The following is a 21771-nucleotide window of genomic DNA, read 5'->3' on the forward strand; positions in this document are numbered from 1 at the left end:
CTCCGAGGGCTATCTCTGCTGGGAGCAGAGAAGGGGTGATAGCAATCTGATGTTTTCCTGCACTAAGAAGAAAATCGACTGTTTCATGACTTCCAAGTCTGATAAACCCCAGCCTGCCTGTGTATCACCATGCTGAGCTTGGGGTGCGCCCCCCCCAACACCCTGCCGTGAGTCTAGTCCCTTCTGGACCGCAGGCCACTTAACTGGCCGCTCAAGTTAGGCTGAGCTCTACCCTCTCCATGCACCGGGGGAGGGCACGCTCCTCCCCCCACGTTCCCCCAGAGGGGGTGACAGAAGACTGGCCACACTCTTGCCCCGAACCAGCCGCTGGAGCAAGGGTGACCAGCCCCTCAAAGCGGCTAAGAAAGCCGACCCTGGACCTGGCTGGTTTACCCGGCACACAGACCCCGTGCTCACCATCAGGGGGGATGCAGAGCACATGCCCAGCACGGCCTGGTGTGTGGGGGACCAGGGGGGCTGCCCCCCACGTCCTCAGTCCCCGTCGCTGCTGCTGTGTCGGCCCTTCCGCACCCTGAGCCCGGGGGAGGCGGGCCCGCAGCTCTGCCCCGGTCCATCTGAGGCCCCCCGGCCTCATGCGGCCTCTCGTTCTCCTCCCCACGACTCTCGTCTCAGCGTCTCTCTCTCTCTCTCTCTCCTGCCCTCCCCCCAATTTGGACACTCTTGCCTGCCCCCCCAAGTGCCTTTAATCTTGTCACTGCCCTTCTTGGGCCCCTTTCACGTCCGTCTGTCTTTGGGGAGGAGGTGGCTGACCCTGAAAGCAGGACTCAAGGTGAGGACACACGGGAGCCCTCCCCCGGGCTCTCCGGTACGTTCCGTGGCTCCCCTCTCCCTGCTTTCCGCACACCACTCCTCTGTCTCCTCCCTGTGTGTCCATGTGTCCCTGCCTGCCCGTGACCCAGTGGCTTCCCCGAGGGCTGGCCTGGCCCGGCCCTCCTCCTGGCGCACCCCGGGCTGAGCCCTGGGGACAGAAGGCCTCTCCTGGGACATACACTTGTCAGCTAGGTGACGGAGGGCAGCATTTCTGTCCCCTCACTCGGGGTGGCCACAGATCCCCTTTTCGGCAGCCAGAGCACCGTAGGGATGCCAGAAATTCTTCTGCCGCCTGGGCCCCCAAGGGGGTGGGCCTGTCCCGGGGCTGCCGGGCAAGGGGACCCTGTTCCGTGAAGTGCTAACGGGGGTGTGGTTCCCCAGCCCCTCCTGCATGGCAGTGGGAGGTAGTGGCCTCCTGCCACCTGCCACCTGCGTGCCAGGATCCCGCTGGCACTTACCAGCCTGGGCAGGTGGATGGGTGGGCACAGGGACCCTCACTCAGCTGCCGTGAGACCCCCTCCCAGTCCTGGCTCACGACGGGCATGCGCCCCAGCTGTGTTGGGGTCCTTGGCTGGGCCGGTGTCAGACCAAGGCCGTCTGTGCCCGGGCAGGGTGGAGGGGGCAGGCCGCGGGGTCTCGGGCTGTGCCGCTCTGGGTGTGTCTGATCTGCCCTTTGCCCCATCCCACTTCTCACTGCCCCCCACCCCCCGTGCCTGGAGGAGACCCCCCCCCCCCCCCGTCCTCCAGCTGCTTTCCCCTTGTCTGTGTGGGTCCCTCCTCGTCGAGGCAGCCACGTGCTGTGTCCGAGTGCCTGTCTGTTCAGTCTGGTCTTGGTGAGTGTCTGTGGGTGCCTCTTCCACTCACTCAACCCCCAGGCCCCCTGGGCGTGCCTGCCCACCCCTCCCGGACCCTTGCTGTCTGCTGGTGGTTCTCAGACCGGCCGAGCTCCACTTGGCTGCTGTGGGCAGGAAAACCCCAGCGCTGGCCTGAGCCCCGAAGGAACGGGCCCCTGAGTTGGGGGGCCTTGAGCCACGAGGCCCGTGGGGCAGTGCTCAGGGAGGCCGTGGGTACCCCCCGGCTCTGGTCAGGCTCTCAGCGCACTGTCCCATGGGGGCGCCGCTGGCCACGTGTGACCGGTTCAGGTTTTACTACACACGAGAGCCAGTCCTCCGACGCAGGTGCTCAGGAAGCAGGCAGTGGGCGACAGGTGGGTGGTTATGTCTTCGGTGCAGCTGGGAACGTGTCCCCAGGCAGTGTTGGGCCCTTCTGGGGCCGGCGTCTATGCTGGGAGTTTTGAAGGCAGCAAAGCTGTTTGGGGGGTTGGACAAAGCTAAGGTCCTTCTAAGGCGCTGGAGGCAAAGCCCATCCCCCCATCACCCTCTTGCCCTGGACAGAGCCTCCGGGTGGTGGGGGCTGGGGGCCATGTGCAGGCCCAGGGAGCCCCGGGGGGCGGGGGGAGGCAGCAAGGGGCTCTCAGTCTTTAGCTGTGGTGGGACTGTGGCTGACGTAAGGGTGTGCCTTGGGCGAGAGCATTTGCCCCAAATTTGAGGGTCTTCTGTGGACAGAGCTGCTAGGTGGTGGGGGCGGGGGGGGGGGGTGGTCCGGGTCCTGGGGATACTGAGTCACAGGGAAGTTTGCCCCCATGTGAGGGCACTTTCTGATACAGCTGGACCCCAGTTCCCTCACCGAGAGGACCCCACAGGGAGGAAGTCCCCCCTGGAGGGGAGGGGGCTGGGGGGCCCATGGCCCTCGGCCCATGGCCCTCGGCCCCTGGGCCGGCATGGAGCGCTCTGGGCAGTCTGAGCTGTGCACTGGTGGGAGAGCTAAGTGTTGGGGACCGGAGGCGCCCTGTGGGGACGCCGGCAGGTGCCGCCAGTGTTTATGTGTGTGGACGTCGGGCAGCCCTGCCTGGGGCTGGGTTGTGTGAGCAGGGGGGAGGGGAGGGGTCGGCGTGTCTGGTTCCTGTGCCCGCGGTTTGAGAGCAGCTGTCTCAGGCCATAGCTGCAGGGGTGGGGGGAGGGAGGGTGGCCTCAGGAAGATCAAAGACTCTTGTGTGTTTTCACTTTTGCTTAAAAATGTGCACGATCTAGTGCAGAGAGATCTGGGGCCTTCGGGGGAGGTTCCTGGGGACCGCAGACCACTGGGGGAGCCTTTTCTGAGCTGCCCGGCAGGTCCAGCCCAGCCCAGCCCAGGGCTTCAGCACCGAGACCCAGACGAACCGACTTGGGCGGTGCCCCCAAGGCCCCTTTGCTGAGCGTCCCTCCAGGGACAGGCAGCCACTGGCTCCTGGATGTGCCGAGGCCACTGCTGACCGGCGGCTGGCTGGGCTCGGCAAAGCCTCGGTGATCAGTTTGTGATGCCAGAGTGCACGCTTTCCCCCCCTAAAATGTGTGCTTTCCGGAATCCTGTCCATCTAGAACAAGCCTTTTGCCAAGTCTCGCCCGTGTATTATTTTTTGGTTGGCATGAAGATAGCAAAAAATAATACATTTTTAAGAAGACGTGGCCCAAAACTCTGACTCTGGAAGGAAAAGGTATTTTTGGAGGAAAAAAACGGGAATTTTTTTCTCCAAAAATAGGGCACTATTTTCTTTTCCAGGCCGGCGGAAGACTCTCTGTGCAGGCCCCTCACTGTCATTGCTCAGACCCAAGTGCGGCTGCTGGACCCTGAGCCCAGGGCTGCATCAGGGTCGGCGTGGTGCCTCAGTTTACCTGTGCTTTCTGCCCGCTCGCCCGGCCCAGGCCCCTCTGGGCGCGCCCAGGACTAACTGTGCTCTCCTCATTTCCAGTAAAGGCAGACCGTGCAGAGAGTCCCTGTGTGGATGCTGCCCTGGACACTCTAGGTATCGCGGGCGTGTCGCACGGACCGACCATTGCTGCACGGCTGTACTCCACCTCCTCTCCCGCTCCAAACACTGCTTATTAGAGGTTCTAGATGAGTGAGGGCGAGGCTGGCACCCCGCCCCGGCCCCCCAGGCCCCAATTCTGATTGGCAACTCGGCCTCCACGGCCCCTCGCGGCGGAGCCCCGGGCCCCCTCTGATTCCAAATGATGGCCGGTGACGGTGCTGGCTGCTGGTGGCACAGATGCTTTTGTCCCCAAGCCAAACGATGCCCTGCTCCAAGCAGGAGGTGGGGGGGGGGGGGGGGCCGGCCAGGGGCTCTGAGGCCAGGAAGGGCGCCGGTGGTTTCCGGGGTCCTCATCGCTCTCCGGTGAGCCTTCCCTCCGGGGCTCGCCATCTAGCACCTCTACTATGCACCGAGGGTGGCCACTCCTCACCGGCCGCCTCACCTGCGGGAGGCATCTCCGTCCTGTGTGTGCGGGCTCCCCGTGGCCCTGACACACCAGACGCGCCGGAAAGCCAAAGGCCCACGGCCCCCCCTTCCCCCTACAGGCCTGGTTTTGGGCGGACCGGAAACGGCCCCCTGCCCCGTGGGCTCCTTGTCCGCACCTTTACTCTCCGTCCACTGTCTGCTGTGGGGTGTGTGGAAGCGTCTGTCCTGCTTGCTCTGGGTCCCCACCCCCGCCCCGTCCCCCTCCCGCCTGCCCCCCTCCCCGGCCAGAGCAGCACGCAGCCCCACGGCGTGTGGGCAGCTGCACTCGCCTGTCATCTTGTGCATGTGGCGGTGCTGGCCCTGGGCGCACGGGTGTCGAGCGGCGGGCGTGGGGAGGGGCTGTGCAGCAGGACCAGGGGCAGGGGCATGCTTGCCCACCTGCATCTCTGCATGCCTCGAGTCCCCACCGGAGGCGGCGCTTGGGGGACACGTGCAGCTCCGGGACCGGAGGCATTGGGCCCCGGCAGAAGCTGACCCGCTTGCCCAGAGCTTGTGTCCAGGGGGCTTCTGGCCACAGGCTGGGCCCTCGGGTAAGGGGCCGTGGTCAGGCTGCTGGGGGACCAGACGGCCAGTCCAGGAGCCCAGGCCAAGCTCAGCCTCACGGATGCCCCGTCATCGTTCGCACTTTCCCTGGGCATCCGTGGTCGAGCGCGGGCGGGAGGTCCTCCCCGCGGATGCTGGCTCCCTCCCCGCTGAGCTGGGCCCCGGCTGTGCAGACCCAAGCGTGGCCGATGTCAGTGCGGGCCTCCCCCCCTCCCCCTCCCCTCCCCCGGGTATTTAGGGTTTCGCTGTGGGCAGCAGGCAGGGGAGGAGAAGGCTGGGGCTTGGCTGTCTCCCCCAGACCCTCCGGAACCTGCTCCCCTTGTCCCGTGTGAATGCCAGAGCACTGGTGCCAGGAGAGACCGCCCTTGCACACACACGGCGGTCTCGTCCAGGGGTCTCTCCGCCGGAGCAGGTGGCCAGAGCCCCAGCCCGCGTTGGTTTGCTTCTGTCCTTGGCTTGTGAGGTTATTAAGGCAGCCCTTCCCTCGACCCCTGCTGCAGCAGGGGTTGCGTGGACACCTGGACGTGGGGCGGGTCTGGGGGGCCGGGGGCCAGGTGCTGCACACACTGAGCTGTGCAGTCTGGGCACCCACATGGCGGCCTCTTGCGGCAGAGCGTCCCTCACCAGTCTGCACATTCCGAGAGCTGGGACAGCAAGGCCTTCCTGTGGCTCCGTCCTCGAGACGGCTGCGTGGGGCCCAGCTCCGGGGGCTCAGCCGGGCCGTTGCTTCGTACGGTCTCCCTGGATCTCCGTTGGGAAGGAGGAGGTCGTCTGTGCGGAGGGCCGCACGGTGCCTGGATTCCGGCATCCCTTGCGCCCATCTGGCCTTCTTGGCCTTGTGCTGGGCACAGCCGTTACGGGCTCGGGCCAGTGTCCTGAGCCAGCAGATGCCTGCTCCACTCGAGTGGGATCCACACCGCAGCTCAACTTCTAGCTCTTACGGGCTCCTTTCTTCCCTTTTTCCCTGTCCTGGGGAGACCTGCTCACTAGCAGACGGGTGATCTCAGCTGCTCGGGGAGGTGGGAGGGGATGCTGTGTCCAGGCTGGGTAGACCAGGCCACTGGCCGTCTCTTCTCCGTGGCCAGTCATGTCTGCGCCGTCTCAGGGACCTGTCTCGGCTGTGGGTTCTGGTTGGGGCCGATGGGGGTGGCTGACCCAGGGGAGCCACAGTGGGGTCTGGCGATGTCTGAATGGTGAGCAGGTGATGGTGGCTTCCCGGTGACAGCAGAGGCCCCCGTCGGGCCCCGGGAGCAGCGCAGGGCTTTGCTCAGAGGCTGTTCTAGAAAGTTCTGTGGCTCCTTGCATGTGCTGGGTGTGAGCAGGTTCACAGTTCACAAGAGCCATGCTCTTCCACAGTGGAAACTGTCCGGTGGGAGGAAGCCAGGGGCCAACTGGTCCCTGGGCCTGACCTGCCCCCGGACCACAGTGACCCACTCCTGTCTCGTGGCTGCTGCCCAGAGGGTATCAGACCCAACTGCACAGGGAGGCCCGAGGACCCCTGGCTGGCCACGGTGGCCCCTCCCTGTGGCACGTCCCTTCCATCCCCTGGAAGTGTGGGCGTTCAGTTCCCGGATGCATCCTGTATGTGGGGGCGGGAGCCTGTGCTGGCCCTGGTGCCGGGGAGCGGGGACGAGCCTCACAGGACACCCCGGCCCCCTCCACGCTTCCGTGCTTCCTGCTCCTGCTCCAAACCTTTCTCCGGGTGGCTCCTGGGGTTTGGCAGAGGGGGTTTTGGCAGCTGTGGACCTCACCCCCCCAGACCCTGGGGCAGTTACGGGGTATGGAGGGGCAGGCAGGGAAACCAGAGAAGGTTGCCAGGGAAAAGCCACCGCCACGGGGCACTTGGGGGTCCTCGCGCCGCAGAGTGTCACCGTGGAGTTGGAGACCTGGCAGGACAGTGTGGAGAAGGCCCAGCGCCTTTCCGTAGCGCCCAAAGTGATTTAAGAGTCCGCTGCCCCTCCCCGCGGCCATGCCGAGCACTGAGGGGCCCTAGGGGCGCCCGTGTGCGCGCGTCGGCGTGGGCTGTGAGCGGACGTTGGGGCGTGAGTGTCCTTTGCACAGTGACTTCTCTCGCTGTCTTTCTGTGTGTCCGCCCCTGTCGGTCCTCGTGGGAGCAGTCAGAAGGTCAGTTTGAAAGACCGTGTCTTCTCCAGTCCCCGAGGCGTGGCCGCCAAGGGGAAGGGGTCCCCGCAGGCCCAGACCGTCCGCCGGTCACCCAGTGCTGACCAGAGTCTGGAGGACAGTCCCAGCAAGGTGCCGAAGAGCTGGAGCTTCGGGGACCGCAGCCGGGCACGCCAGGCCTTCCGGATCAAGGGCGCCGCGTCCCGACAGAACTCAGAAGGTGGGTCAGGCCGCCGTCTGCCTGCACTCTCGCTGTCCCCCGAGCACCACCCAGGGCCCCGGAGCCCCTTTGATCAGCGCCTCTCCTCGACCCTTTTTTCTGAGGTGCAACTCCCGTAACGTCAGGTCAGCGACACAACAGTGAGCACTTTGGTGGCAGTACACTCAGCTTTCATTCCAGCACATTCATTGGCTCGGAGCAGACCTGCACCTGTTAGGGCCCCTCCAGCCCCGGCCACTGCCAGGCTGCTGCTGCCCGTGTGCCTTGGCCTCCTCTGCACTTTTCACACAAGCGAGTCACGTGCCGCGTGCTCGCACGCCCGTGCGGGGCCACAAATCGGCTTCATGCCTGTCCGTGGCTGGACGATCTTCCATGGTTTCTGTCCACTTTGAAGCCGTCCTGTGAGCCACTCGGCTGAGGGGAGCACGTGGGCTGGAAGGTGGCTTCCCGGGGAATCAGGGCACTGCTCGGGGGAGGGGGGCGGCCCCTCTGTCCTCGGTGCAGCTCCGCCCCTCACGGGCCGCGTCTCACCCCCCCCCCCCCCAGAAGCGAGCCTCCCCGGGGAGGACGCCGCGGAGGACAACAAGAGCTGTAACTGCGAGTTTGTGACCGAAGATCTGACCCCAGGCCTCAAAGTCAGCATCCGGGCCGTGTGGTGAGGGACTCAGCTTCCGCTCTCCCTGGGATGTGGGCCCTCTGGGGGCTGGCATGGGGGCGTGTGCTCTGGTGAGACACCTGTGCCTCGTGGCTCCCGTGGCCCCTCATGCCACGGCTGTCACCTACCCGACCCGGGTGCAGAGCACAGAGGCTACCGGGAGGCGGCTCCCGGAGGGGGGGGAGGGTGGGGGACAAGGGTCATCTGCACCCCGGGGCCCGGGAGTGGCCCGTGTACACAGAGGGTGGGAGACCGGCCCGGATGATCATGGCGTCGGCCGGTGCCTGTTCTTGGAGGTGCTGGGGGTGCGCGGGGCTCACGGCTGCCCCCACCCCAGCGTGATGCGCTTCCTGGTGTCCAAGCGGAAGTTCAAAGAGAGCTTGCGGCCATACGACGTGATGGACGTGATCGAGCAGTACTCGGCCGGCCACCTGGACATGCTGTCCCGCATCAAGAACCTGCAGTCCAGGCAAGAGCCCCCCCCCCCCCCCCAGCCCTGGGGCGTGGAGGCCGGGTCCTTCTGGGCCACAGCCGGGGTGGCTCCGGAGGCCAGGGTGGCTCCGGCAGGGTGGCGTCCCTCAGGGGCCAGCACGGGGGGGTGGGGGGCGACGTGGGGGTCCTCGTGCCGCCCCCAGAGGGGGGGTGGCAGACAGGGCTGTGGGGACGCGGTGGTCGGCCCTGCCTGCCGCCGCCTACGGGCCCTTCCTCTCGGGCCCCATGCCGGCCCTCCGTGGGCCTTCTGCACACCCTCGTGTGGTCTGTCTGTTGTAACCTTTCCGTTGTCTCTCCCTTCTCGCCCTCCTGCCCCCGCTCTGGTGGGCGAGCGTGTACGTGTGTGTGCATTCACACGCACGTGTGCGTGTATCGTGTGAATGCACACATGCGCGTGCACGGGTGCGGGCACCTGTGGCCACGGTACAGGTGCACGTGTGTGCACACGTTATGCATGCGTGTGGCGTGTGCATGTGCCTCTGTGTGTGCTGTGGGTCCACGCATGTACGTGTGCACCTGTGCACACCGGTGTGCGTGTGTGTTGGGGGTGAGGGTAGTTGTCTCGAGAGAGGGAGCCGTGGGGTTTTGTGAGCCCCGCCGGGAGCTGCTGCTTATTCCAGGACAGGGGCTTGTCCACCCCCGTCCCTCACGGGCGGCCCCCTGCGTTCCAGGACACGTGTGAGGGGTTGGCATCAGCAGGGCACGTACACGCGTGTCCACGGACCCGGGCGCACACCCGAGCACAGGCGCGGACACATGCACACACGTGTGTGTGGTGTAAGGAGCCCACGTGGCTGTTGCCGTGGTCTCTCCGGAAGTGAGTCACACGCTTCCGCCAGCAAGAGCCCCGCCCCTGCCCGTGGTCCCTCAGACTCCACTGGTCTGCCCCGGCCACCTGGGTCCTGGCTGCAGCAGGGTCCGGACGGTCAGGGGACAGTCGTAGGGCTCAGCCAGCTCCCCAGGCCCTGGCGGTAGTGAAGTCCTTGTCCTGGGGTGATCAGTGTGCCCCTCCCGCACCTGGACGCCAGGGAAGGGTCTCTCTGGGCCTTAAGCTGCTCCCGTCGGGCGGGTAGCAGGGGGTGACCCTGTCCTCAACACGGCTGAGGCTGCACGGTCAGCTGCTCACCGTCCCCCACCGCCCCCGGGCGGCAGCTAGACTTGTGCCGTGTACGTGGGCATATGTGAGGTGCGAGTGTGTGCGTGTGCAGTTATGCACATGCAAGCAAACGTGTGCCTGTGCAGCGTGCGTGCAAGCTGAGGCGTGCAGAGTGTGGACGTGCACGTGCACAGGGGTGTGTGAGACAGAGTACTGCAGTGGCTCGGCCGCTGGGCCTGTTCCCATGTCTCTCTCACCGAGGTTGATTTTGTTAACCAGGCTCCTCTGTCCTACCCGCCCCCCCCCCCTTCTGACCGGAAGAACAAAGCACATGGGCCGCCCCAAGGAGCTGGGACACCTGCCCCTCACTGGCAGGGCCCCACCGTGGTTCGCCGGCACCCTCGGCGCCGTGCCCCGGCTGCGGTGGCTCCGGCGCACACACCTGCTGGCCCGGGCAGGCCTGGGGCCAGCCGCGTGGTTGCGGGCCCCCCTAGTTCTGGGCTCGCTCGGGCGCCTCCCAGGTTAGGTGAGCGCCTTCCGCGCTGTTTCACGATGCATTTGGTGGTGTCTCTTTTCTTGTTCACTCGCCAGGATAGATATGATTGTGGGCCCCCCACCCCCTTCAACTCCCCGGCACAAGAAGTACCCCAGCAAAGGACCCGCGGCCCCTCCGAGAGAGTCACCCCAGTACTCACCTAGGTCAGGACGCCAGCCCTTCCCGCCTTGTGTCTGTGGAACGGCCAGCCCCCTTCGCTCCAGGCCACATGACGGCAGCACCTGGCCTGTATCCCGACGGGACATTGGGGAGGCGGGGGGGGCTGCTCCTGGTGGGGGGGGGGGGTGCTGTGTCAGGGTCCCGGGGAAGCTTTCCGTGGGGGGGCTCCTTTCCACAGACATCCCAAGTGACGTCTAGCCTGGGCGGGGGCCCCCCAGCTGGCGGTGTCCTTCCCACCCCAGCCCCCCTGCCCCTTCCCCCTGCGCCCTCCCTGCAGCAGGGCTCACCTGGGCTGCCTCGCGGATCTGAGGAGCGCCTGTTGCTTCTCCCGCCTTGGAGCCACCCGGGTAGAGTAGTAAGGAAGCCCCCCCAGGCACCCAGCACTCGGCTGGGTGCCAAGGGGACGCGTGACAGTTCACTGCGTCATCTCCAGTGGGCAGAATAGTATGGAAGCCGGTCCCGGCTGATGGGCGGAGTGGAAGGTGAGGGCACGGTTAGGTGGGGAGTTCACAGAAGCAGCTGTTCTAGTGACGAGTTCAAACTTCGGTACCTTTCTGCCTCCTTGGGACAGATGGTGGCCGTAACCTGTGGCCCTTGGGCAGGGCTGCTCAGCTGAGGGACAGCGGAGCCCCCAGGGCAGAGAGGAGGGCCAGGGCAGATATGCCCTGGCCTGCTGGCAGCTCAGGGGCAAAGGGGCCCAGGAGCATCCCGGAGGCCAGCAGGGACACTGCCACGTGGATCCAGGCTGGCCCCTGGAGGGACTGGTGTGTTTGACCCGTCCTCCCCGCGTGCCAGGGTTTCTGCCCGTGAGGCTGAGGGTCAGCATGCTGGACCCTGGCTCTTTCGTCAGAAAGGGGTCCCTGACGAAGGAGGCCTGACCCAGGGCAGCCTCTGACAGTGTTTGCTGGTCCGCTGCTCTGCCCGTCCTCTCCCGCCTTGAGACGCCAGCCCGTCCTGGGCATTGTGCAGGGGGCAGGGGTGGGCATCCAGAGCCGTGAGCTGGGAAGGTTCCGTAGCCCTCGGAACTGCCCGGGCCTCCGGACTGGCTGCAGCCAGAGGACACGCAGATTCTCACAGAGAAGGGGCCGGAGACACAGCATGGGCACGTGGGGGTTTAGCCTGACCCCTCAGCCCGAGGCCAGGGGGAGGGAGGGCACAGGCCCCTTAGAGGCCCCTCCCCCAAACCCTGGCAGCGTCAGCTCCAGGCTCCCAGGGGGGACCGGCCAGGCAGGTGGCCCGTCATGTGGCAGGGGTGAAGGCGCTGAGCACCTGTGCCTGGACTGTGTGGACACTTGGAAACACCAGGGAACCCTCCTCCCTCTCCACTGGCGTCTGCTTGGAGCCCGAGGGTCCCCCCGCTGCCCCCCGCCCTTCCTGGTCCTTCGTGCATGAGTCAAGCATGAAGTTCAGACAGAGCATGAGGCTGTACTGTGGCTGACGCAAGCCTGAACCCCTCTTCTGCTTCGTGCAACAGAAAGAGAACAATCCCCCCGAGCCCTGCTCCCCATTCAGAGGCAGACAGAGCAGCCTGTGGGTGAGGAAGGAGGCCGAGACGTGGCCCCGGCCAGCTCACGTGGCCTCCTGCACTCCGAGACCTGAGGAGTGTGCCTCGTGCTGGAGGCTCCCGACCGCCCGGCGGGGATGCCGTTTGCCGGGCCGGTCGGAGGGCTGACCCAGCAGCTTGCACACAGCCCGGGCCTTTGTTCCCGCGTGAGCCCCCGCGTACCTGTGGGTCTTGGCTCAGTGTCAGGAGCCCACACCGCAGCGGTGGCCCCTTCCGAGCCTGTCGGTGGCCCATCCCGTTCGGCCAGGGATCGTACCGACGTCCTCCTCCCAGATGGAAACCTTCCACCTCCGGCTGCCGTTCGGGACCCGTGGCCTCCTTCGAGTTGAGCTCAGCCGCGCTGTCCGTCCCACACGCGCGAGCACACGCGCACACACACACGTGCACACGCCCAGCGAGCACACAGACTGGTTGGCAGTGGCTCTGTCTGCCCCCACCCCGTGTTGTGCGTTGGCGGTTTCCTGTGTTGGTCTGTGTCCCTCCCTGTCCGGTGTGCATGGAGCCGCGGCCCTCATCATCTGCTTCTGTTCCTGCCGCAGACGTGGAGCTCCGCCCTCCCCAGGCCCCCCCCCCCCGCCCCCTCCCCGGGTTGGGCTGACTGAGGTCACATTTAGAGGAGTAAAGCTCAGGGGAGGGGGCAGGGCACGGGGGGCAGGGCAGCTGGGGGGGTGAGCGGTCCGATCCCTCTCCACTTTACTCCTCGTTAATGTGCCGCCCGCCGGAACGCAGTGGGTGGGAGCAGGCCCCTCAGGCTCAGAGAGCAGGGCAAGACCAGGTGCCCCACGTCTACCTGCCCTGGTGCCCTGCTGCCCCCCACCCCCCCCCCCCCACGCCCCGGGCGGCTCTGGGCCCAGTCCGGAGCCTGGATCTGGGGGCCCGTGGCCTGGCCCGGGAGGAAAGGGCCACGGGCCCCGGCGCACCCACCCGAGCTCATGCTGGGGGGTGGGGTCTCTTCCCGGCAGAGTGGACCAGATCGTGGGGCGGGGCCCGGCGATCACAGACAAGGACCGCACCAAGGGCCCAGCCGAGGCTGAGTTGCCCGAGGACCCCAGCATGATGGGCCGGCTGGGGAAGGTGGAGAAGCAGGTAGGAGGGTCCCCCAGCCCAAGGTGGGGGGCGGGGGGGGGGAACGGGGGAGGCCACGGCCCTTCCTTCCCTCTGGACGGTTCGCTCCAAGGGGTGGACCCACGGTGGACAGCAAGGCGGCCCAGAGGCCACACAGGCTGGCGGGTGGGGTCAGGGGCAGAGCCCCTCGTGCGTTTGCTTCTGCGCCCACGCGGGGGAGGGTGCCCGCCCGCCTCCCGGCAGCTCCAGGCCTGGTCCAGCGGCCCCTGTTTCAGGTGTTGTCCATGGAGAAGAAGCTGGACTTTCTGGTGAACATCTACATGCAGCGCATGGGCATCCCCCCGACGGAGACGGAGGCGTACTTCGGGGCCAAGGAGCCCGAGCCGGCGCCGCCCTACCACAGCCCCGAGGACAGCCGCGAGCACGGGGACAGGAACGGCTGCATCATCAAGCTGATCCGTTCCGCCAGCTCCACGGGCCAGAAGAACTTCTCAGCGCCCCCGGCCCAGTGCCCGCCCTCCACCTCGTGGCAGCAGCAGTGCCACCCGCGCCAGGGCCACGGCACCTCCCCTGTGGGCGACCACGGCTCGCTGGTGCGCATCCCGCCTCCGCCCGCCCACGAGCGCTCGCTGTCCGCCTGCAGCGGGGGCAACAGGGCCAGCACGGAGTTCCTGCGGCACGAGGCCGCCCTGCGGGACAGCGACACGTCTATCTCCATCCCGTCCGTGGACCACGAGGAGCTGGAACGTTCCTTCAGCGGCTTCAGCATCTCCCAGTCCAAGGAGAACCTGGACGGCCTCCACAGCTGCTACGCGGCCGCGGCGCCCTGCGCCACAGTCAGACCCTACATCGCGGAGGGCGAGTCGGACACGGACTCGGACCTGTGCACCCCGTGCGGGCCCCCGCCGCGCTCCGCCACCGGGGAGGGCCCTTTCGGCGACGTGGGCTGGGCCGGGCCACGGAAGTGAGGCCGCCCGCCCGCCTCTCCCCCCGACTCTGGCTTTCCAGGTCTGCAGACGGGACGCTCCTCAGCGACGTGGGCGGGGGCGCCTTGGTCTCGAGAAGTGAAGTCTGGCAGAAGTTATTTCTTAACAAGGGGCCGCCAGGCCGGCCGTGCCCTCTCTGCAGACCGCTGGCTGGGGTGTGAGCAGGGGTGATGGCAGAGGACAGACCCCTGGCGGTAGGGAAGAGGCGTGTGGTCAAGGAGCAGGGCCCGGTGAGGGTGGCAGCGAGGGGCAGGATCGATGGCCTTGAGGCCCGTGGGGAGGGAGCTTGGGCTGAAGGAAGCACTGTTGCCCCGTGGGCGTGGCTTGGTCTTGTCCCTCTGTCCCCGCAAGGCTGGCACGACGACGCCTTCTCTCCTCCAGGGAGCTGCTGGCCTGCAGAGGAGGGGGTGAGACCTCAGGGCCTCCCGGCCTCGGCTCCTGTGGGGAGGGGCCTGCTCCACAGGCTTCCGGAACGGGGCCGTTGCGGGGGGCTCTTGCAGCCACCGGAGACCTGGGGATGGGCACCCCCATGTGCTCCAGGCCACGGCCAGCACCGGATAGAGCCCCGTGTGCAGGGAGCATGCTGGGTGGTTGCGGGCTGGTGTTTCTAGGCCCCAGGGCCGGGTAGGTCATGGTGAGCAGGTTCACGTGCTGTCTTTTCCCTGAGGGCCCTGCCTCACTGCTCCCCCACTGGTGCCTCAACAGGACCCAGGGCAGGACGATGCTATAACCCCTGGGGAAAGCCTTCAAAGCCCCCCAGAGGTTGGGGGCCCCCTCCCCCCGTGGAGCTGAAGCAGCCCTGTCCTGTAGGGTGCCTCCTTCGTCCCCGCTGCGGCTGACTGTCCACCCACCCACCCGCTCTGCACTGACTGGTCCCTTGGCTGTGACTTCTTGGTATCCTGGGAGTCAAGGATGACCATCTCCAGCCTGAGCCTCAGGGAGCAGGGGCCTTTGTCTCCTGTGGTTGGCACCTTGGCGCCAGGAACAGCAGCTCTGAGCCAGTCTCAGCAGTCTGTGGGGTGGGAGGCATCTGGCATTTGGAAGCGCAGCCTGGGCACCTGGCTATCTCTGCGGCAGTGACCCCTGCGTGTGGTCGGGCTGGACGCGGCCAAGCCCACTATGGAGGGACTTCCCCCCAAACACTAGGTCCTGGGGGAGCTCTGTCATGACTCGGACCAGAAGTGGTTAGCGAGAGAGTCTGCCTTTGTCCTCGGAGAAGGGCTTGGAAAACAGTATCTGAGGGTCATGTGCCCTGGGCATGAGGTCCAGGTGCTCAGAGCTCTTTAGGGAGTAATGTCTCTTGACCCGGCAGGGGCCATTGCTATGGGCTCTGTGCCTGCCCCCTCCCCTTGCCAGGACACCCCGGGTCCCACCATAGGCGCCTCTTGCTGGCCGGGCAGCAGGTGGCTGTGCTGGGTCTGTGTTTGCCCACAGCAGAGGGTGGAGGGCGGGGAGGGCACAGGCTCAGAGGTGGAAACCGCTGTTGCTGTCAGGGCCCAGCCTCCGGGAGGGGGAGGTGTGGAAGTTGCCACGGGGCCCGGGAAGGAGCGCTTCTGGGGCCGTGCTGGCTCCCTCATGCTGAGGACCGTCCTTCTCCAGGGCTGTGTTTCTCCGGCCTCGGGCCTCAGGGTGGTGGGAAAAGTCCCTGCCCGTGCAGACGCCGCGGGCCTTGGTGTGGCCTGTGCGGAGTGGCCCGGGGAAGGTGCCTCTCCCATCGCCATCTCCCTCTGGGCTGAGCCCCCTTCGCCCTCCCGGCACGGGGGAGGGTGGTTCCAGCTGCAGACCGCCAGGCAGGGCAGGAGCGGGCGGCCCCTGAGCCGGGCAAGGCCGGGTCGGATCTCGAGGCCCTGTGAGAGTTAGAGCATGTCGCCAGTGACAGACCCGCCTTGTTGGGTCTCGGCCATCGAGGACTCCACGCCCTGGGTGGAGGCGCCTGTTGTCCCGAGAGAAAGGTTGCTGTCCCGTCCCACATGCTCCCTGTGTTGTGTGTCCCTGCAGGTGGGAGGAGCTGGCCTCAGACGTGCTCCCTGTCCACAGAGCCGCTGCACAGGGGGAGTGGTCTCTCAGGCCGCAGCAGGAGGGGTCTCAGGCATGTTCCACGTCCGCAGGGGGGACGAGAGACCTCCTGCCTGAGATCTCTGGCCCCTCCGAAGGGAGGAGGCACCCAGCTCTGGGGGATGGTTTAGGGGCTCGGCTTTGGGAGATGATGTCGTAGAGGCCCCCTCTTGGGACGCCTGGACCGAGGCCTGGGCAGTGCGTGTCCCTCACGGCACCCACCCCCTGCCCCGGGGTCCCACCCTCAGAGAAGCATAGCAGGAAAAGGCTGGAGGCCTCCGCAGGGAGCTTGAGCCCTTGGTTGGGCGTGTGCGTGATGGGAGTACGGAGCCGGCCGGTCACCCTTGGCACATGTGGCAAAGGTTTCCTAAGACAAGGGCACTTGTTAGGCCAGAGTATGTGCCCCCACCAGCCCGTGGCCCTGTGCTCATGTACACGCTTGCGTACGTGCAGCACACGCACATACACAAGCACACCCACGGGGATGTAACTTGGCACACACATGCTCACATGCACGCACACACTCATGTGCACACACGCTCGTGCACACGTACACATGTGCAGCCCACCCACACATGCACACAATGCGCACACATGGGCTCTCATACACACACTTACAAGCTCACACGTGCACACGTGCGCACACACACACACAAACTTCACACGCACACGGTCACCCACACATGCTCACACACACTCATACACACAAGTTCACATACACACGCTCACCCATACACGCTCACGTGCACGCGTGCACATTCGCACACAAGCTCACACATGCACACTCACCCATACATACTCGCACATGCACACGCCCACATGCATGCACTCTCACACGCTTGCCCAGTGTGCGTGCACGCTGCATTTCTGACCTTGGTGGCCCTTTGTCTGACCTCTCTCTTTGGATCTGTCTGCTTTATGCCCTGAGAAGCTAACAACTTTGAGTGGCAGGTGGCCGGCGGTCCCGGGCTCCTGGGCAGCTCTGGCAGAGGGGCCACCGGGGCCCGTCAGGGGCCCACGCGCCTCACGTCAGCCGGCCCGGCGGCTGTCCAGAGCCTCCGTTCGGCCGGATGCCGCGACGTGACTTGGGCTGGGCTGGGGAGGCCCGGGTGTCCGGTTGTAACCCTGGGGCCCTGACCGGCTCCCTCTGCCCTCCCTGGCCACACGGGCGTCACCCTGTCCCTCACCGGCACCCTCTGGCCCAACATCTCCTGCCTGCCCACGTGAACTCATGAGCCATGGCCTCGCTGGGCCTCCCTGGAGGATGGAGGGGCCCTGGCCAGGTGGCAGAGGCCTCTCTCGGCCTGCCCGCCTGGCCCCTTGTACGGGAGGGCGCTCCCCTCGTCGGGGGCGCTTGCCTCAAGCTCGTTTGGAGGCTGGAAAGGTGCCTGCGCTCTGGGACCCCACACTGCAAAGGGTGCTCTGTAGAAGCCCATCTGGTTAGAGCGGGAACTGCCCTGTGGCTGCCCCTGGTCCCCGAGCACACGAACCAGCCAGGTGGGGCAGCATCGTGAACTAACCTTGTCCCTTGTACTAGGCTCACGGATTCAGCACGTTAACACGGGAGAGAAGCGGGGGGGAGGGGGGCACACTCTCTTCTGCTGGCCCTCACATTCAGGGGGCACCCCATAAAGCAGGTGCCCCTGCCTCTGCTGTTTGTGGATGGAACTCGGCCCTGAGACCTTTCTAGATGCTTCCTGAAGCCCAGAGGTGTGGAGGGCTCCTGGGAGGCCTTTGTAGAAATGCTGACTCTTTGTATCTATTTCGTATTCACCCCGAACTGTAAATAGTGTACAGACCGTGGTGCAGGCGTTTGTTTGCCTCTGACGTCATGCTGCGAGACCAGAGTGACAACAGTGTCCCCGCCCTCTGATGTCACAAGCCCTTGAAATAAACACGGTGTGCAGAGGGGCAGTTTGACAGCCCATGGGGGGCTTGGGGCATCTTGCACCCGAGCAGGGTGGCTGGGTTCCGAGCAGCAGGACGGCTCTGTGCCCCTGGTGCCCCTCCCCCTGCCCGATGCTCACCGGCTCCGAGGCAGACGCTCCCTTCCCTGATTGACTTGCTGTCTTGCATGGTCTTCCACTGCCTCCGGTGGTGGTGTGGACAGACCTGCCCTCTGTGACCCCGGAGCCGGTCCTCAGGCCACCTGCTTGGATGTACCAATGCTGGGTGAGGGGCGGGAGGGCTGGGTAGGGCCCAGAAGTAATGGGCTACCTGCTTCTAGCACCCAGGGGAGCCTGTGTGGCTGCTCCCGGGGGCAGGCTCCACTGGGCCCCTGCTGAGCACTAAGTAGGAGACACGACCAGGGAGGGCTTCCCGTAGGAGATGGTGTGGTGGGATTAGGGGCTTGCACCTCTCCTCTCTCCAGGGGACCTGGGAACACCAGCTGCTGAGGCCGGGACGCTGCATAGCCCCCAGAGCGTGCACGAGCAGGGGCCACGGGTCACGGGATATGCCATCTTGTGGGAGTGGGGGCTGACCGCAGACGCCAGGAGGAGACGTTGGAGGGAGAGAGGCTTTAGCAAACAGGGTAGAGACAGCACGGAAGAGACACTCCCTGGAAGGGGAGACCCTCTGTCAACCTCTCCAAGGCACCTGTGGGACCGGAGGAGCCAGCTGACCTCTCGTCTTGGACCCCTGCGTGGTGTCCCTGGCTGGCAGAGGACGCCAGGGAGACCCTCAGGACAGGCAGGTCAGGTGCTGGGGGAGGGGGCCCCGAGAGGGGCGGCCCACACGGCTGGCCCTCCCCCGCCACACCACACGCCCAACTCTGGCTGGGTTTCATAATGTCGTTGCCTTAATGCACGTTGACGGAAATTCACCGAGGTCGCCCCATGCCCCCCGGCGTCTGCCGGGCACCGACACAGGACCCCGCCTCCTCCTCCCCGCCGGCTCCGCAGATGGACGCAGAGCGGACGGCGGACCCGGCACCAGCCTCACGTCCGCCGGGCCCTTCCGCGCCCCGTCCCGCGCCCGGCGCCCCGTTCGCCACCCCGCAGCCCTTGTCCGCGCTGCTGCCTTGGCTGTCTGCACTTTGTTCTTGCTCCAAAGAATACTCATAATGCCTTCAGTACTGCCGTGTACTTTCCACCACTCGTACGCGCCCCTGTACCATTGCCACCGGCCTTTCTTCTCGTGAATGTGTTACCACCGCGCACTTGACCCTCGACTTGTGCATTGTCCGTTTTCTAGGGATAGACGCCCAGGGAATGAACTCTAGTTTTCTACGGACCAGCCGACACGCTGACTTACTCAACTCACTGTCAGGTTGACACTTGTACCTGAGAGCGGGGCCCAGTATGGCTTTGCCCAGGACCGCAGGGGTGGAATCTGGCAGCAGGGACGCATGTGGAAAGTTCCAGAAAGTTCTACTGCCACAGGGACCTGTGCACTTAGTAAAACACAGTGATTCAACCTGCACGGTGTGTGGCCTCTTTCCTCTTGCACGCCGTCTCAGGGCTGCTGGCCTCTGGTCCTGCTCGCAACGGGCCGGGAGGCGTGAGGCCTCTGTGCTCCACGGTGGGACTCCCACTCTCCAGGGTCAAGGCCTTGGGCTCTGTCGGTGTCCTTTGCTGCCGTAACACAGGACCGCAGGTCGTCAGCTTAAGGCAGTAGGCATTCCTGGGCCCGAGCCCGCCAAAGCCCCTTCCCGTCCCTGCTGCTGCCAGAGGGCTGTGGGCTCCAGAGCCGTCCCGGGAGCCCTGGAACCTGCACTGTGTGGCCCTTGGGTGTCTGGGCCAGCACAATCCACTCTGCCCAGATTTCTCTGCAGCTCTGGGGGTCCTGGTGAATAACCCTGCTCCCATGTGCTCTGGGGGGTGGGGAGTCCCTCGCTACCCCCTCACACACTGGCCCCCCGCACTGCACAGAGGAGGCTGTGGAGGAAGGCAGGAGCCTGCCTGTGACCGCCCTAGCCTCACTGTGACCATGGGAGAAGAAGGTCGTTGTCTCTTGCATTCGATGGTCTTTGGCTCATTTCTCTGCGCCAAGAAGTTTCGCTCAGTTTCTCTAGAATTGTCACCTAGGGTTAGGGTTAGGTTTGGCTGTGACTAACAGAGAAGCCTTAAGTAACCATGGGTTCAACAGAATAGACTCATATTTGTCTCTATGGTCCAGAGGGAGGCTGTCTGGACTAGTGTGGCCCTCTGGTGCCAGGGACCCAGGACCCTCCTGATTTGTGGCTGTGCTCTACATGACCTTCTCCGCAGGGTCACCTCAAGGACCAGCATGGCTGCTTGAGTCCAGCCATTACATCTTCATTCCAGTCAGCAACAGGGGGTGAGGGAAGGACACCCTGTCCCTTCAAGGACCAGTCTCTGAAGTTACACACACACACACACACACACACACACACATACACACAGCTTCTGCTTACTTCCATTGGCTAAAACCCAGAGACGATCTGTACAGAAGATCAGAAAATGTGGCCTTCGTGCCTGGTGCCATGTGCCCGCCTATGCTCTCTGGCAGCCCACCCGGCCCAGGTCCTGCTCCCTGCAGGGCTCACCCACCCTGGGTGGACACTGGCTGCCAGACCACAGGGTGCAGAGAGTAGAGTGGGGAAGAACAGGGCAGAGGGTGACCCCGTGGTCCCCGCTGCTCCCCACACATTCAGGCCTTCCTTGCCACTCTGCGCCCAGCCCACGTGGCCGCACAGCCCTGTGTGTCAGGCCAGCGGCGGCCGGTGCACACCCGCCCCCCTCCCCGCCCCACTATGTGGTGGGAGCACGGATCACCACGTTCCCCGGGGCGGAAACCAAGGCGGGAGAGGTAAGTAGGGGCCGGTTTGTGGCCCCAGAGCCTGCCGGGAGAAGTGGCCAGAACTCACAGGGGAGCCCGCCCCCAGCTGAGCCGCCCTCTGTGTCCCGGCCACAGGGGCCCTGGTTTCTGAGAACGTCTGCGTGTTCCTTGTCCCCATCCCGGTACGCCAGGCACAGGGCTGCCTCCCGCTATCTCCTGGGCCCATGGGCCCCCTTGTCCAGTGCTGGACACTGAGGCCAGCACCGTGGGGGACTGGACACTGGGGCCAGCACCGTGGGGGACAATGGGGAAGGCTGCAGATGGTGGAGCCGGATCTGGGCAGCCTGTGGGGGCGGCTGGGACGAGGGCAGCTGGTGTCCTGACTGGCGTCTGAGACTGGGGGGGGGGGCGGCTACAGATGGGGCACAGGGCGGGCGTCCTTGTGGAACAGAGCGTGGGGGCAGGTTGCAGGTGCCTCTGAGTGTCCGAAGGTGTCGTCCCCGGGGGGCACCCAGGAGTGCGTATGATGTCTGGAAGAGGGTCAGTGGGGCCGCAGTCAGCGGGAGGACGGGACGGGGGCAGATGGGACGAGGGCGTGGCTCGAGGGAGGCTGGTGGGCGAATGCCACTGCCCGCAGCCGCCTGGACACCCCCTCTGGCCCTTTCTGGAGCCGCTGCATCCAGGACGCCACTAGGGGGCAGCGCTCACTGGGAGGAGGGCCGCCCGCCGGGGCCAGGCCAGGCCCAGGCCAAGGGGACTCCGAGTGGACCCTCCAGCTTCCCGCCTGGGATTCTGGAACCTTCACCCTGGGTGGAGACCAGTCCCTGTCCCTCCCCACCTGCGACTGAGGTTAGAGTCAGACACAGTCCGCAAACGAGGCCAGTGTGAGCTCCTGCAGGGAGAGCTCCTGCCTCCAGGTGGCCTTGGCCGAGGGGTTATCGCCACCTCACTGGCTCGTGTGTGAGCACACACGTGTGCGAGATGGGAGGCCAGGCTCCGGGGATCCGGATGGGCCCCGCAACATCCGTGAAGCAGCCGACAGGAGGGGGTCCTTGTGGAGACCCGGGGGCGGCACCGGCTTGGTGGGGTGGTCACAGGCTGGCCCGGGCGGCCAAGCCTGGGTCAGCGGTTCCACTGGGCCCTTGGAGCAGCCTGGACCCAACGCCGGGGGCCCCTGGAGGAGCCGTTCCTTACTGGGACCGCTGTGTCGGGCTTCACCGGACCCAGAGCCTGGGGCACAAAAGGGGCACCAGCCCAGGCCTGTCCCCCGACCTCGGACGCCAACCCTCCCCGGACGAACCTGTTATTATAGTCTCACTTTCTGGAAGCTCCTGGAACAAACCTCCCCTGA

The 21771-nt window shown here is 65.7% G+C and overlaps 1 protein-coding gene across 22 annotated transcripts in view; it reads left to right on the top strand.

Moving 5' to 3' along the window:
• KCNQ2 (potassium voltage-gated channel subfamily Q member 2) overlaps positions 1 to 18270 on the top strand; it is a 52415-nt gene extending 34145 nt beyond the window's left edge. For 4 of the 22 annotated variants that reach the window (XM_027046499.2, XM_027046497.2, XM_053199730.1 and 1 more), the window contains 5 exons: positions 6826 to 7049; positions 7596 to 7704; positions 8042 to 8173; positions 12534 to 12657; positions 12912 to 18270. In XM_027046499.2, coding sequence (XP_026902300.1) covers positions 6826 to 7049; positions 7596 to 7704; positions 8042 to 8173; positions 12534 to 12657; positions 12912 to 13604 — 1282 coding nt within the window. In that variant the 3' untranslated portion in view covers positions 13605 to 18270. Of the gene's footprint in view, positions 1 to 3619; positions 3674 to 6825; positions 7050 to 7595; positions 7705 to 8041; positions 8174 to 9883; positions 9992 to 12533; positions 12658 to 12911 lie in introns of all 22 variants that reach the window. The other 18 variants (XM_027046486.2, XM_053199719.1, XM_027046503.2 and 15 more) reach the window with 10 other exon arrangements.
• The last annotated feature ends 3501 nt before the right edge of the window (positions 18271 to 21771 follow it).

The sequence above is a fragment of the Acinonyx jubatus genome, chromosome A3 (assembly GCF_027475565.1).
Source record: "Acinonyx jubatus isolate Ajub_Pintada_27869175 chromosome A3, VMU_Ajub_asm_v1.0, whole genome shotgun sequence".
NCBI classification, from domain to species: domain Eukaryota; kingdom Metazoa; phylum Chordata; class Mammalia; order Carnivora; family Felidae; genus Acinonyx; species Acinonyx jubatus.